The sequence below is a fragment of the Ursus arctos genome, unplaced genomic scaffold, assembly GCF_023065955.2.
Source record: "Ursus arctos isolate Adak ecotype North America unplaced genomic scaffold, UrsArc2.0 scaffold_5, whole genome shotgun sequence".
NCBI lineage: Eukaryota > Metazoa > Chordata > Mammalia > Carnivora > Ursidae > Ursus > Ursus arctos.
In genome coordinates, this window is record NW_026623067.1 from 27,283,232 (window position 1) to 27,300,844 (window position 17,613).

The window sequence follows — 17,613 nt, forward strand, 5'->3', positions numbered from 1 at the left end:
TTTAGATCAGAAATTAATAATAGATGGAAACAAAAAAGAATGACACACATAGCCTGTTGTTCTGTTTTAAAGCCAGGAATATTCCATAAACTGCTGAGAAATGCTCAGAATATCACCCCCAATGGATAAATTGTGACTCCAGATCAGAAAAGTGGCCAACATATTTCAGACCTGTGCCTATACAAGTACTGTGGTGGTATTATTGGTCATAACAATGGAAACAAGATGTAAGCATTTCCTCTGCTTTATATGCTTGCTGAGCAAGTTCTTAGTAAAATAACACAGTAGGTGCTATGGAAAAGTTTATTTCTTTTCCCACTTCCCTTTTCTCTCTCTTTTCCTCCTGTCTTACAAGTATGGGGGGGAGTTGCACAGAAAGAGGAAAAAGTGAAATTATAGTTATGGGAGTTATTTGACATGTCTAAAAATTATAAATATTATTTTTCAAATACTAATATACAATACATCCAAAATATACCACAAAACTTCCCAGTATCAGAAGCATATTTCTAAGAATTTCAATAGTTTCCCAAACGTGTTTTTTGTGCTTCTCTATGGTGCCTTCAATTTAAGAACACCCTGAAAATAATTCCTTTGCCATTAGCTTTGATAATGTTCTGAAGGCATATAAATTACATGATAAAGGAGGTTACTTAACAGGGAAAACATCTATGAAAGTTAACATTTGTACCAAATATCAGAAGATTTCCTAAATAAAGAAAAGCTTGTTTGAATTCCCTCATGGGGAATTTCTCCATCACTTCTGAATTATCTTTTATAATTTCAAGATGAAATTACATCTTGAAATTTCAAAAAAAGAAAATAAAGCTGATAAAATTGGAATGGCATTCCACTGAGAGGAGAACTTGAAGGAACCATGTTCCATAGGCTGTTGTCAAAAACAGGGCACTTTTAAGCTGTCGATTTAAGTTAGTGGAGACATCCCTGGCACTCACCCTTCCCTGACTCCATTTCGTACTGTTGTCTTCTTACCATGAAATGTAAACTAATAGCAAGTTGCATAAAAGTAAAAGAAAGTTAATAAAAATGAAGTTAGACTTGTATAGGAGGTGACACTGATAAGCATTGCTTGTTTCTATGAGCTATTCCTCTCAAGGGTGCGCTTTGGTATTTCCTACCTACTTCAACTCTGCTGTTGTCTCTCATGCACTTAAAGGAACTTCAGGGCTTCTTCTCTAAAACCCACATTTCTCTTGGTCTCTTCTGAACCAAACCTTGGAGATTTCAACAATAATGCTCAGGTGTGTCGTTATAAAGCCCATTTGCGTCATCTGAAAAGTAGGCCCCACCAACCATTAGTTCCTTATGGCCATCTATTATAGCTTCATGAAGTGAAACTAAAGCTGAAGTGACTAAAGTGAAGTGACTTGAAATGTAACTGATTTAAATAATAATTAAATGATGTAGTGACTAAAACTGAGGAAGAAATAATGGAGTTTGGGAAAGTCCTTGATAAAATAGTACTCTGTGGAGATTCAGAACATAATTTTTGAATGAGAATTACAAGTTGAAAGATGTTACAGGAATACATAGCCTGATCTAATGGGTATGGAGAAAATTAGACAAAGTTAAGAGTTATTTAGATGTTTGAATCTACAGCACTTAGGGACAAGAAAGGTGGAAGAGCATGAGAGTAAAGGAGAAATCTAAAATAATGCTCAGCTTTCTGATTTTAGCAAGGACAGGCTTGGTGATGCCACTTTACTTAGCTAGGGAATACTGAAAGGAAATCAATTTTGGAGGTTAGATAATGAGTTTGGGACGTATTGTATCTGAGATGTTTGTGAGAGATCTCAAAGGAGGGGATCCCAGGTCCAGGGCTCAGGTCTCACCTAGAGTTATAAACTGGGGCATCATTCACACAAATAGATTGCAACCAAGATCACAGAAAAGATTTATAGAGAAAAAGAAGAAAGCTTAAAACCAGGAGTTTAAGGATCTCCTTGCAGTAATTACTCTGAGGAGGCCCACAAAATGAGACCAAAGGAGTAGTCAGAAAGTTTGGAGGAAAACAGTGTCATATTACAGAAGTCAAGGAAAGAGTGTCTTATGGGAGGCTGTCAACAACCGCAAATGTTTAGAGGTCCTACAAGATGAACAGTAAGTCCAGTGGATTTAGTGACATCAGAAAGCTCAGCAAGGCAAAGCTGAATAACGTAATGGAAAGCAAAAGCTAGAGCGCACTGGGTTGGCAAGGAAGAAAGGGAGTCAGAGTATAGACAACTCTTCCAAGAGATCTGATAGTAAAGGGGAGAACAGTTATAGAGCAATAGCTGAAGGGGCATTAAGTAGTGAAAGGGTTTTATTTCCTTTTTAAGATGGTACCAAAGGAGTATATTTAAATGCTAATGGCATGGAGTCAGGTTAACACTTAAAAGGAACAGAGAATAACGAGGGTATAAGATTCCAGAGGATGCAGGAGTGTCTGGAATCCAGACCTCTCCGGGATGTTTGGTACCAAAGGAGTACATTTAAATGCTAATGGCTTGGAGTCAGTGGAGAGGTTAACACTTACAAGGAATGGAGAATAACAAAGGCACGAGATTCCAGAGGATGCAGGAGGGTCTAGAATTCAGACCTCTCTGGATGTTTGGAAACCTTTAGTTGTCCTTGGCTGAAATCCAAGTCCATTAGTGGCTTTGTACCTAAATGAGCTTTTTGGGAATCCTATAGATTTTCCTCATTACTCAGATGTTCGTTAGTTTTCCCTTCTATATTTTCTTCCCATTAGTGCTGTAACACGTTACCACAAATTTTGTGGCTTAAAACAGCACGAATTTATTACCTTAAAGTTCTGGAGACCAGAAGTCTAAAGCAGGTGTCACTGGGCATCACCTGACTGTGTTCCTTGTGGCAGCGCTAGGCCAGAATCTGTTTCTTTGCCTTTTCCAGCTTCTATGGGCCACTTGCATTCCTTAGGTTGTGGTGCCTTTCTCCATTTTCAAAGCCAGCAACGCAGCATCTTCAGAAACATATTCACAAGTCCGGGGACATCTTTGGGGACCCATTATTCTGGATAACTTAGTGGGCATATTTGGGAAGGGGCATTATTTTGCCTACCGTACTTCCCTATTTCTAAAGGACTCTGACAAATTTGTTGAAAATGATGGATGAAGCCAGAAGAGCATTCTCTGCTTGATGTTTTACATAACAAAAAATCTCAGTAATTAATCTCAGCAATGCCATTCTCAAAAGGAGTGTTCACCACTTGCAGAACTGTACTGCACGATGTGAAAATTGAACCTGGACAGTACTAGCAGCAGTTGATTTTATCATTTTTAGGATTCCAGGGTGAAATACATCAACAATCCGAATAGAATCCTCAGCTGCTATTTTTAAGGAAAAAACAACAACAACAACAATTGTGACAGTTGGGAGAACAGTGAGGAAGACTTTATTAAGGGCTATTGATTGCAATCAGTGTCCACAGTAGGAAAGAGAGGGTGGTTCCACTCTACATATGACAAGGAAAAGTGGGGATTTATAGTAGGAGGTGTGTCTGGGGTTTGTGGGTGGGAGATGAGTAACTGGGGAGGCAGGCCAGGGTGACCAGATGTCACCTGGGGTGTGGTAGAGGATAAGGAATTTCTTCAGATATGGAGGATGATCAGATACTAAGGGTGGAGATTCTCGGAAAAGTGATTTAGCAGATTTCTCTCTGCAGCTGGGCGCTTGAAGACAAGGTTTAAGGATGACTTCAGAGGAGCCTAACTCAAGTTTTGTTAGGAAGAGAGCCTTTGTCACTATAGTATTTTTTTTTTTTTGCAATTTATTACATCTTATATATGGATTTCTTATCTTCACCCAAGAAATGCTGAGTCTAGACCTAGCACTGAATCTAGGAGGCTGGTAAAATTCAGTGATGCCATCATTGTCATCCTAGGGCTATGCAAAAGAAAGAAACTGAGGGACAGGATAAGACTTAAGGAAGAGAAGAAGCCATGTGTGGTGAGATATAGCTGTCATGTCACTCAAAATGACTGTATCCAAGTGTCCTGTTGTCAGAGACATTTAATAGCACTGTCAGGTCAACTAAATCAAAATGACTTGCACCCCTTCTCCACAAAACCCATTCTCCCGCGTAGTTTATACAAGCAAATCCCTAATCCACAAAAATGATAAATTATTTTTCCTAACTTTCTCCATAAAAGAACATTAATTTTCATTGCCCCTGTCAAAGAATAACAGGGGCAATACTATTCTTATAATACTAATATAATACTATAATACTATTGCTATATACTAGTATATAATACTAATATAATACTATAACACTAATACCAATACTATTCTTACTACAGCATCATAATTTCTCAAAGCCATGCAACACCAGAAATTTAACAAATAACTGCTTGAAAATTAATGCAAACAACTAAATTGTCGTCCTTCATTCTATAGACTTAGCCTCATATAACCCCTGAGCACCAAGAAGAAAAGCAGGAGAGTCTCACTGTTACACTCTAGTGCAACATGCAGTCCAAATGACATAAAAGCATCTTTACTCTTATTCCTCCAATTGACTTTGAGTCCATACTGATTCCCCTGCAGATAAGCATAGAAATAGTCCTTCATCTACTCTCTCTTTTTTTTTCTTCTTGTCTCATAGTCTCTTAGGTATCTCCCTCCTGTGAATTTCCTTCTCCCTACCAGAGTCCATTTTCACCGGTAGGCCTCTGGCCGGGAATCAGTCACTGTGCCTGAACCACTCTTCTCTTCAAAGGAGCCAGGTTTATAGAAGGGGACTTCAGGTCCTGCTTACTGGAAAAGGTAAAAGAGAGTCCAAAGAAACCTTTCTTCTTCTTAGATTGATTTCCTCTAGGCATAACTCATGTGCATTCTGATGCTAATAGTGTTTGTGTTGTTTCCCAATCTTGTGGAAGAACTTCTTCTGTAGAACAATCTGATAAGACCCGAGACCCTGAAGAGGGTGGGAAGGCACCCTTCCCCGAAAGGGAGCAATGGACTAAGTTAACCAATGTTGTCCTACCCTTACCCTGGTTAAACAATTTACCTTACTGGTGTAGATAGAAGGTGGGACACAGCACTGCACTAGGCCCCTACGTAGTGTCTGGCCACTGGTTGCTTCCCCCATCTTCCATCATGGACCAGCCTATATTTGTTTTGTGGTGCCATCTTTGAGATGTCCTCACTTGCTTTTCCACACAAACAAATCTCTCCCACCTCCCAACCTAGTACCAAGGTATTCACACATCTTTCTATTATAATTTTCTTAGTCTTCTGGGGGCAGATCAGTTGACTTCAGGAAGCTCCAGAAAGAAAATCCTGGATTCAGATCTGCTGAAGGGGATTCACTTGCTCGCTCCCTGTGTGGTGGTGGTGCCTGTTAAACCCTTATGGAAGCCCAGGAGTCACTGTGCTTGCCCTCAAGGCATCATCTCTTAGAGTAGCTTGTGAGGAAATGGATCCATCCAACCACTGAGGAACAGAAACAAAAGCAAAAACAAACCTCCAAACACTCATCATTTTCTCTGGATTCTGGAGATGATTCAGCCAAGTTAGAACTGGCAAGATGTTGTGGAGATTTAAGCTAATTGTGGAGGAAGGGAGGGGAAGATCATGGATACATTCAGTCAGTGATAACATTCACAGGCAGAGCCATGTCAGGTAACAAGGGAGAGGCACTGAGAATATAATAGATGTGATCTCCCTTCTGCTTTGTGTAGCACAGCCTTGTCAAGAAGGGGCATGCCTAGAAGATTTCTGGCCTACCTTTTAGGATTTAGCCAGAAATTTAGTTCCCCATGCCTATTATAGGCCAGCAGAAATTCAACTGCCAAAACCTGGCCAATCATCAGAACCACCTAGGGCACTCTGTAAAACTATAGATTCCCAGATACTCTCCTAGATTCACTCAAGCAGACTTTCAGCAGTGAGACCCTGTATTCTCTGTATTGATGAAACTCCCCAGGTGCCAGTGTGGAGAACCGTTTTTATAGCTCACAGAATCTAAGTCACAGATCTGCAAGAGAGCTGTTCTAACTTTTCCATTTTTCCATTTAACAGAATCCTAAATTCACAGATGTTAACTGCAATGTTGTACAATCACAACAGTTCATTATCTGAGGGTGGGGGGGGGTGGGGGGAGGAATGCAGTAGTGAAAAGCTTTGTGTGAAGAAAATATGTGCCTGAGGAGGAAATCTGGGAACCATCCTAACAATGTACCAATGGAAACCTTTGGACTGGTCATTGCTACTGTGGTTTTGTATCATATATGTACTTAACTTTCATCTATTTATTCACTGAACAAATGACTTAAGACATGTGCCAGGCACTGCTTTAGATAGAGAAAACACAATAGCGAACAAAACAAAGATTTCTGACCTCATGGAGCTTTCGTTCTACTGGGGTAGGAAGAGACTACCAAGAAGATAAAAATAAAACAGTCAGACAGACATAGCATTTCAGAAAAAAGCAAAGCAGGGAACAATGATCTGACGTGCCCAGCAGTGGGGGCTGCAGTGAAATTGTAGGCAAGATGGCTGGGGGAGACTTCCCTGGGTGAAGGTGACTTTAGAGAGGAGAGACCTGAGGAACTGAGGGAGCCAGCCATGTATGCATCAAAGCTACAATTATCCAGGCAGAGGAAGAAGCAAATATAAAGGCCCTGAGGTAGAAACATGCCTAGCCTGTTAGGAAGAAGGAAAGGAAGAATAGATGTGTCCGTGAGGTAAAGGGGGGCCAAATCATGTAGTATGTTAGCAGATGGGTTTTTAGTCTACATGAGATGAAAAATCATTGGAAGATTTTATCTTATTTTATTTTATTTATTTTTTTAAAGATTTTATTTATTTATTTGACAATGAGAGAAACAGCCAGCAAGAGAGGGAACACAGGTAGGGGGAGTGAGAGAGGAAGAAGCAGGCTTCCCAGTGGAGCAGGAAGCCCCATGCGGGGCTCGATCCCAGGACTCTGGGATCACACCCTGAGCTGAAGGCAGACGCTTAACAACTGAGCCACCCAGGTGCCCCAATCACTGGAAGATTTTAGACAAAAGACTGTCAAGACCCAACTTAAAGTTCAATGAGACCTCTCTGTGCAGAGCTGAAACCAATCTGAAAGGGTAGGCCACAGAAGCAGTAGGACCAGACATGAAGCTACCACAATACTTCAACTATAGTACTTGTGCTGGGCAAGGGAGAATTAACCATTTCAATAAACACTAACCATGGGCATCACGGTGCATTTATGCCTCTGAGTCAACAAAGGAAGGAGGGTAAGGGTCTGCAATTCCCTCAATCCATTTACTTCCTAGACGTGTCTCCCAGTGAGAGCATCCTACTGCCACAAGAGCAATGCTAACCATTGGAGGTGCATGTTTTTCATCCTACCTGGGCCTCAAACACCATACAAGTCCTCAAAGCATCCACATCAGCCAGACCCTTCATGCTGATTCTGGGGACTGGCACGGGCCCAACATCTGCGGGAGTCCCCCAAAACTTGAAGCAATAAGTGCTTCCTACATACTCTCTCTCAGTCCTTGTTTTTCCTAAGTGTTTTCTTCATCAAGTGCTCTATAAGCTCTTTGATCACTCTCCAGAGCACTTCCACATGTCATGAGCACTGCATCCCTGCCACCATGGTTTTAAACTAAGTATTTTGTTCCTTCCAAAGCATTTACTAAAACACATGTGTTCAGGATCTAAGGTGTGGGGCTGTTGGACTATGGCTAGGTGAAAATATGTATTTGCTCCCATCTACCACTGCATTCTAGATATTTCTGCTAATATAAAATCCTATTGTAACAGTGGTTGTCACTAAGATGTGGGAAGTTTTCTGATATACACTGAAAATTTCTAAGCATATATCAAACTACATTTCAGTTCTTTTAACTGACCAAACTTATTTGTCAATTAAATCTATCCTTTTTTTTAAAAAAATTGTATTTCTTTATTTGAGAGGGAAGAGAGCGCAGGGGAGTAGGGGGCAGAGGGAGAGGGAGAGACTCGCCAAGCAGACTCCGCACTGAACTTGGAGCCCTACGCGGCACTCGATCCCAGGACCCCAAGATTACGACCTGAGCTGAAATCAAGAGCCGGACGTCCAATCAACTAAGCCACCCGGCACCCCAATCAACTCTGTTCTTTTAATGCTGCTCTTATTTCCAAATCAACAAACACATGCCAACTTCAAATGTATTCTAAATGTTCACAGCATTAATGGGAAGTAATTGAAAACTCTTCAAAGTTGGCCGTTTGTCACTAGAGACACCGGTCTCCATATGAATACAAACACTAAAGGAATAAAACAGAGAAAACTTCAAGTAGTAAGACTAATTTGACGTTTACAATGTAAAATACTTGTGCTATAAGAACCCCCAAAAGAAGCGAATCATTTATTTCAGAGAAGTACTATTCTCAGATGGCAATTGTGAAAGTCTAGAGAAGGACAGAAAACTAGGAAGGTTATTGTTGAAGTTTTGTTTATTATTCAAGTAGTGAGAGAGAGATATTTACAAGGATGAGCCAATTTTCAAGTCCAAGTATGGCAATAGATGAAACTGGACTCCCTTGTGGTTACTGAGAAATATACACAGCTTCCAAAACCACATGAAGGTGAGTCAGAGTGATGGGCATTTGTACAGAGGAGGAAGCTGACATAGTCTTTTAGGCCAAACAGTAATCCTGGGTGGCTCTGATGAAATAAAGTATTTAATCACCTCACCGGGAAGAGTCGTTCTTATTGAGTAAACACTTGGCAGCCTTGGTCATTAGCTTGGAAAGCAGAGAGAAAAGTAAACGTTCACGAGGTAGTACGCGACGGAGATGTTTGTTTAGGCTAAATCCCTAACGTCTTTTGGGGCCTAACTCGGTGCTGCCTCTCCCCTACCACGGAACTGAGAATGTGGGAGCCAACAGCGCATCTGACTCGGTCGCCATGTGCAGGGCTCCAGTGACTAATTACTGCTGAATTAATTTTTTAAATGACGGTGGAGACCTGTCTGGGGAGAGGTGTGCTTCCCATCGTGAGAGGCATGTGAAGCAGAAACCAGATCAGTGGTTCTTAGCATTTCTGTGTTCACTGAACACTTTTTGGTGGTAGCATTAGCGAAGGGATCAAAAGGGGAAATGCCCGTTTTTAGAAAGTATTTAGAAAAACTTTAAAAAGCCTCCCAGAGACTCACTGGGTCACCCTTCAGTCATGTATTACAGTAGACGCAAAACTATTAACTTCCCGGATGCATGGAGCGATGTTTTCACGTGATTTAGGTCTTTGAACCTAGTATTAACCACATGTCCTTTCTCTGATTAGCAACAAGCTGTATCCTGCTTTCTCCTCCAGTCTGTCCATCACAGCTTTCCACCCACCAGGTATCTCTCTAACAATGTGCAGCCACACTGACGGTAAAAGGCAAATTTTACTTATTAGTTACAACTGGCAGCTGACCTATGAAGAGCTGGAGGGACACTCATGTCTGAGAGCCACTTACTTAGACAAGCATTAGTTAGAGATGTTGCAGATGTAATTCCTGTGCAGATGAGATCAGATGGTCCCAAAATACACATTCTAAGCTAAGTCTCTAAGCTACTCAAACTATAATGACAGCTGCTGTTATCTATTTAGTTCCTAGTATTTTTGTTGTGACTCACATGTGGTACTTTGCATGAAGGGTTTAAGGCTAAGAGCATGAGGGTTTAAGGATATTAAGAATGAGAAGCTGGAAATGGTCAAAGGCAAATGTCACAATTTCTTCCGGGCCTTTTGTCCTTCAAGGCTACATAGAAAAGTGAGCCCAGTCTGCCCCAGCTGCGAGCAAAAGAATGCTCCTGTTGTCTGTCTTCTTTCTAAACCTTTTTAAGCAGCACAACTGCCACCACCTCTTCTCCTCTTTGCCATGACCCTAAGTTATCATTGTCATTCCATCTTCACACTTACTCTAAGTTGAAGAAGAAGGAGGGGAAATCATGAAAAATGGCATGTACTTACAAAAACCTTTGCAATGGTAGCAACTGTGATTTCATACCCGAACTACGGCTAATCAGGTTTGCTCCCTACCTGTGACAGAAGAATTTCTCTTGTCTCTGTGTCTCCTGGAGCCCCTGAGAATGGGCGAAACCTGAGATTATCTGGTCAGATGACAGAACCCTCTATGCTTCAGGCAGATGTGACCTTGGCAAGACTATCTGAGCTGCTAATGAAAATCTAGGAAAGAGCACCAGTGGGGATGGGTAGTCCTGTCAGGAGCTTCCAGATAAGGGAGCCTGGACTCAGGGAGAATGGTGCAAGTCAGATCGTGCTGGAGTGTCGACCACCCCTGGGCTAACTCCACTACAAATAGGATATGAGGCTCCTGGAGCCCCCACTTCGTTGAAGAGTTTAAACACTTTTATGATTTGTAACGTGTTTAGAAACGGGACAAAATATTTTTTATTGTATGTGTGAAGAGGTCATTAAATAGTAAAATATAGCTGTATGAGAAACTTCCTTCTTGGTATATATACTTCGTTTTTTCTTTTTTTCCCCCCAGTTTTCCTGAGATATAATTGACCTATAACATGGTGTAAGTTTAAAGTGTACCATGTGTTCACTGGATACATGTGTATTTTGCAAAATGATTGCCACCATAATGTTAGCTAAGATTACCAGCCCAACACAGAATTACCATGTCTATTTTGTGGAGGGAACATTTAAGATCTACTCTCCCAGCAACTTTCAAGTATGCAATACAGTAGTATTCATTATAATCATTACACTATACATTACTCAGAATTTAAGTTTATAACTAGAAATTCATACACTTTGACCAATACTTCTCCAATTCCTCCCTCCCCATCCCCCTTCTTAGTAAACACCACTCTTTTTCAATCAGTTCAGGGTTTACACTCTGTTTGGTAAAATACGTCAGACAGAGAAAGACAAATACTATATGATATCACTTATACATGGAATCCAAAAAAGCTGCACTTTAGCTTATCTCCTTATCAGCATTTTCATTTAATACATGAAAACAATACAATGAGAATCAAGGCCCTTGTGCTAACTCTTCTTTTCCAATTGTCTTTTCCCTTTGCTATTGTCTGAATTGCATCCCCAACGAAATTCATATGTTGAAGCCCTAACCCCAATGTGATAGCATTTGGAGATGGTACCTTTGGGAGTGATTAAGTTTCAATGAGGTCATAAGGGTCGGGTCATGAAATGAATGCCCTTAGAAGAAAACTTCAGAGAGCTTGTGGTCTCTCTCTGAACCATGTGAGGACACAATGGGAAGGTGGCTTTCTGCAAACCAGACAGAGTTCTCACCAGAACCCAACTATGCTGGCACCCAGATCTCAAACTATTGGCCTCCAGAACTGTGAGAAGATAAATCTCTGTTGTATAAGGCCCTGAGTCAAAGGTTTGGTAGTGTGTTATGGCAGCCTGAGCTAACCAAGACACCCTGCCTCTCTTTCCCTCATTCTCTTTCTCTGTCTTCTGGGCAGGCAGAGACAGAGGATGCAGACCTTGCAAATGCAATTGCCTAGATAATGACATCCTGCTGCATTTTTACCCCTTTATCACTAGAATTAGATGAACAAAGTATTGCACCTATATTGCCTTATTTTTTAAAAAAAGTTTTTGACCAGTTTGCCTCCTTAATGGCACTAAATGCCTTTTCTTAGGTGTATAAATTGGTAGGAAATAACTCCTCCTTGAAGAGAGGTCAAAGAGAAAGAGGACAAGCAGGCACAACAAGGAGGGAGGCCCCTGATGCCCTTCTCCATCCTGGAGCCTCATGAAGGCCCTGTCTTCCCTTTCCTGCCCACCATTCCTTTCCTTCCTATCTTCTCACTGCCTCTTGTTGCCACTTCCTGTCTTTTCTTTCCTCTCCTGTGAAAACTCACTTCAACCCATAAGATTTCCAAGATTTCCATGCCTCTACCTTCGGGAGTAACAGAAAAAATGATCTGTGTGCTAACAGTTGAGGGTCAACAATCCTCCCTCCCAAACAACAACCATACATGTTAACTAGAGCCACCTACAAGAAACCCATCCACCTGGGTTTCAGAGAGGGCTCATCCAAAAGGAAAGTCGAGTCCAGCACCAGCCAACAGAAAAGTGAGAGCCACCAACGCAGGCCACGTATGATGTTTCACATTTTCCAGGAGCCACATTTTTAAAATAGGAAAAATGAATGAGTGAACATTGTTTTAAAATGTATCTTATTTTACACAACAGATCCAAATTTTATTGTTTTCATACATAACCAATTTTTAAAATTTAATGAGATAGTTCACATTTCTTTCACACTTGTCTTCAAAATCAAATGTGTATTTTATACTTATAGTACAACCATTTCAGAATAGCCACATTTAATTGCTTAATGCCACATGTGGCTAGTGGCTACTGTATTGGACAGCACAGCTCTGGCCAGATAAAAGGTGAGGAGGCCCTGGCGTATCAGCAGCTGATTAAAGCCTCCTGCCAAATGGACTGACTCTGCCGGGCCTGAAAGCACAGAGGCAACAAACCACATGCTCCTTTGAGGTGTGGAGATTTTTTTCCACTGCTTTTAAAGAAAGGTATTCAAACTACCATCTCCTTCAATATTAGTGTTAAAATTTCACATCTTCAGAACAAAAACTTCTCCACAGATTCTTGGAATGTAGGACATCGCTAAGCACAACTGCTAAAGAGCAGAGGACATCCTGATCTTTCCCCTCATCACTTTTGGGAGGCCCAAAGCATCCTGCCCCCTGTGCAATTCAGTGTTCAAGCTTTCATCCCATGATCCCTTGGGGAAAATTAGAAAAAAAAAACTGCAAATGAGTTTTATTTGCCGAGAAGTGGGTGATTCCCTGCCTGCACGGACTATCACAGCAAAGCTGCCCCATCTTTAGCCCGTCTTTACACCATAGTAGCAGGCATTTGTCTCCTGGACTGGCAGTTAGGTTTCCCTCGGGTGCAGCTGTGGGGTTTGGGTTCACGGAGGACTGAGTAATGCTGGACCTTGAATTATAGTAATCAGCTGTCAATACCATTCATTCGTACGCTATTAGCTCGAATATTCCTACAGTGACACCCAAGCAATTGACATCCCTTACTTACAGCTGATTTGTCTGCCCTTTACATAAGTCAGAGACGTGATTTTAACGGTGGAGATTTCAGGATGAAAGCGGTAAACGAGGGTGACCCTACTAAAGTCTAGTAGGATGTGGTTTGCTATCAGCAGCTACATTGTTTGATGGTCTACTGGAACTTTTTTCCCCCCAAGGCTTCCCTGCTGCCAGCCACCAACATTTTAGCTCTTTATTGGAGCCTCCCTCTTCCTCCTTTCTCAGGCTTCTATCCTTCTCTGAGGGGTCAGAAATTATAAAGGATAAGCTTTTCTATCCAGGAGATACTGGCGATTTTTATTAAGAAATGCTGAAAAAGTTTCAGACCTTACAAAAAGAATCTCTATGGCAGATACTATGCTAATAGTTTTCCTGGATCACCTCAAATTATACCCCTGCCAACTGTAAAGCTGACTTGGGTTAAGAAACTAGTCTTTTCTCATCACATCCTCCAGAAGGGGCAGTAACAAGTTTGTTTTTTTTTTTCCCCCAGTTGAGTTAAACTCAAGTTAAAGTATATCTCTACTCGATTGTCACTCTTGTGAAAGATTCTTAAGCAAAAGGATACCATGAAACTTGGGATGACTGTTGTTTATAGATTGGATTTTCAAGGAGTGCTCATTCCCATGGTTAATTAAAAGTTAAATGCTACAAAAAAGAGTTGGCAAAGACTGATTCTCCTCCCTCTCTGGAGGCTTCCAAGTTCTTTTTTCATGAGCACCCTGAAACTTTTCCCTCACCGGATCCGGATTCCATTCTCAGTATATCTGACCAGATGACGCAACATCTGTGTTCCCTTTTAGGAACGTGAGAAATACAGCTTTTTCATCTTCCCTCTCTTTGAGCTCTGGGAAATCCAATTAAAACTGCTCAGACTTTCTTTTTCTTCTTTGCTCTAGAAGACAACTCTCGGGAAGAGTCCAGTGGTGGCCTCCCGCCTGTGGAAGAAGGTGATCGAAAAATTAACCTGATTATGGAGTTGTCGACGCAAGTTTCCCTTCAGACTGAGAAGATCACCCAGCTGGAAGATGTTTTAGAGCAAAAGGAGAGGAAGATTCAGCAGCTGGAAGCTGAGCGGGGATCCCAGCCCTTCCAAGAGGTTGAGGACTCTCCAGAATGTTTACAAGAAGCCCCGATTTTCTTTAATAATAGTGTCACCCCTGTGGTCTCTGATGAGGATATGTAAGGATTCCCAGTAAGAAAATAATAAATGTTTATTAAGTGTCACCAGTGTAAAGTCCAGAACCCAGCTAGTCTCCCCATTCACAAACTCAAGTTCAAGATGATGGGTTTGAATATATCCTATAACATTTGTATTGGAAGGAAACAAAGCAAAGGGGAGTCTTCAGATGCAATTCCTGAATATCTCCCCTTCAGACATCAGTAGTCAGGTAACCCACACACTTGTGGAACACTATGTTTTTAAATATCCCAGACAACCATGGGATGGAGAAAAACACACAACTACACCAACGGTCAAAGAACATAGTATTATTTTCTTATCAGAGGTTTGTCACTTTGCAAGGTGGCACCACACCTGGATCCATAAGCAGCTCATCTGTGGACAGAAAACTGTCATAGAAGGCAAGCTTCAAGCTGGGGAGCATTAGGGTACTGAAGAGTGGCATCATTGCCAGCAGAATTAACAGACGTGAGGTCCGTTTTTTCATGTCCTCTAGAATATATTTCTTTATGGCATGTATCTTATTAGCATTTAGCAAGGGTAGAATTGAAATAAAATTAAAGAATAAAAATAAATAAAGAATGGATGAATCAGCACTGTGGTCCTTTGGGAAAAGTGTCCTGGGACAACATCTCCTTGGGAAAACAGACATCACTATTTTTTCCTGTTGGATCAAGACTCAGACCAAAACAAAATATACTCTTCTGTTATTATTGTATCAAGGAGGTGTGGACAGCACAAAATCATGTCAGGAAAAATAGAGGATGGGCAAAGGAAAGCTACCCTATAATTAATGGTCTAGAAGGAATCATATCATGTTCCTCTTTCACGCATCTCCTTCGAGTAAACTATTTCCCACACAAAGGGAGCAGCTAGGCACTAACTTTGGTACTTAATTCTTACTGTCCTAGTATAGAATGACTCAGGCAAACAGCTGTAGCTCTCCCGTGGATCTGACTACATCACCACTTCTTGATTTAATTAAACCAGTTCAACAAATACTGAGAGACTTCTGTCTACCAGAGACAACAGATATTAGAAATATCATAGCAAACATGAGAATCACCACTTTTATCATGCAAGAGTTTATAGACACACATGAGTCTCCTCAAAGGGAAGGGAGATAAGAAATGGAAGAGAGAATGTAACACAGAGTAAACCTGATTAATGCTGCTTAATAAAGGTTCTCATTTACTGAGCATGAGTAATCAATAAGAATTCATATTCCTGGTCTTTGGGTTAGGCCCCAGGAACATGCATTTTAACACAGGTGGGATTCCTGTTGAATGTTTTTTTTAGGACCTACAATTTAAGACACATTGGTATAAGGCTGAATTCAAGCAGAGCTGTCACACTTTTATTCCCAGATAAAAGACTATACCCAAAGGGAGAATTGCTCCTTGCAAACCAGTGGGAGGTGTCTTCTACAAAATTCAATTAGCGTATAATCTGATTATGGATCCTGACTATCTACAAAACAAAGATTCCAAATCTGACTTAAAAAAAAGGGGGGAAGTAATTAAATTTGGGGCTCATAATAGCTTTACAACATTGACTCTAGGTTTTCATTTCAAAACAAGACAAAACAAAACAAAACACAGATTGTACCAGTAAGTGCTCTTTCTTACAAAGCTAGACTCTTTCTATATTTGTATATAATCTCAGAGTTTCACATGTAATGTCAGCAAGGATGTACAGTTGCAGTCCATGATCGGAAATGAAACCAATTTACAACTCTCTGATCATGAATAGACACCTACCCCAGAAAGTGACTCAGGGTACTTTTCCATGATTCCGAAAAGAACTTTTTCCACGGAGTGTGCTTCAGCCCTTACAGAATCCACTTCAGAAATCCCTTCTCCTTCTCACCTCCTCAAACCCCATGATGTCCTGAGTCTTTCCATTTCTCTGGCCCCGACTAGGTCTCTCTGTTCCAACCTTGAAGTTTTGCCCATTGTTTCGGACAACATGGCTGAGGGTTGGTATGTCCTCATTGTGTCTATCTGTGAGAAAGCTTTAAATCTTTCTGTTTCTGAAGAGTGGACTATCTCCAAGACAAATCACCATCTCCACAATTTTGAGCTGTTATTACGATCATCAAGTTTCCAGCTCTTTATTTTACCAGAGATTGTCTTAATCCCAAGGGATATTGGGGGGGGGGGGGTAGTGAGAAAGATGGAAAGTAGGGAAGGAGAGAAAAGAAAATCCCATCATATCCCAGAGAGGGGGATGTTAACTTCTAGGTCCATCCCCCCTCCCCCCCCCCCCAATGCCTTGGCTAGCCCTCAGAAGGAAAGCAGACTGACAGTGGAGATAAAATAACAGGCGGAGCTGGAACTGTGGTTAATAATTAACTGAGCCTGTCACTTCTAAATATCCAAGACGAGCCAGTGAAGAAGCAAGCAAGCATCAGGGCTCCCGTTACCCTGCAAAACCATCCTTATAAGAAGCTCATCTGGGTTACTAGACTCAGGTCCTGGTGATCTCCAGATCAGAAGTGGGGAGAAGATTCCACCCAAAGGTGAAAAGACTAATCTCTGCTAGTGAATCTTAGTAACAAGCATTCTTTAAATATCCAGGGTTTATAGGGTGGTGTGGGGATAGTTGAGGGAGGAGGAAGGGCAGTGGGAAGAGGTGTTGCTGGCCTCTGAGGCTTTTCTAAGTGGAAAATTCACATTCCCAGCTGGATATTTACACCACTGTATGTCCCCAAAGTTCATTTCCATTTTCTGCCATTCCTCCAAAGAAGTAAATAGTAATCTTCAATTGTGCTCAACACCTGTTTCAGATGAACTAAAAATCAGATTATGCCCCACACTGTAGCAAAGTCTATTTTCTAACAAGCCAGTTAAGCTGCTGAAGCAGCCTAATAATCTTTCAAATATCTGGTGTAAATATCACAAGACAATTAGCATGCTGAGGACCCTACTTCTTAATGAAAATTTAGCCAACCTTCAGTTAACATTGCTGGTTGACTACTGCAATTCAGAAAATTAAAACACTTAACAAGTAAGTCAAGCCATTCTCATATATTCTAAACATTCACAGAATTATATGCATAGTTTTAATTCTCTTTTTTTAACCAGTCATTAAATTTTCTTAGCAAGAAAGTTTAACTGAATGTGTAATGTGTCTAATTTAAATAAATGTTGGATTTAACAGTTTAGTTTTATTATTACGTCAGTGTTCTTCTGAATACTTTCATGGCAAGCTGAAATGACAGCAAAGGATTTGTTAAAGAGTATCAGGAACCCATGTCATTGGAGAAACCAGCTCATAAATGTGAAAGGCGTGCCCTAGGATTCCTTGAAGTTCAGCAAAAGAGAAGAAACTATGATATTTTCTGCCTAAAT

At 40.9% G+C, this 17,613-nt stretch overlaps 1 protein-coding gene across 1 annotated transcript in view; it reads left to right on the forward strand.

Annotated features, from left to right (window-relative positions):
* Nucleotides 1-14,795, forward strand: part of CCDC192 (coiled-coil domain containing 192) — a gene marked incomplete at its 5' end in the record, with an annotated part of 160,368 nt that extends 145,573 nt beyond the window's left edge. Inside the window, one exon of the mRNA XM_048220745.2 lies at nt 13,977-14,795. Within this exon, the coding sequence (XP_048076702.2) occupies nt 13,977-14,263 (287 nt within the window). The remainder of the gene's footprint in view (nt 1-13,976) is intronic.
* Nucleotides 14,796-17,613: the final 2,818 nt, after the last annotated feature.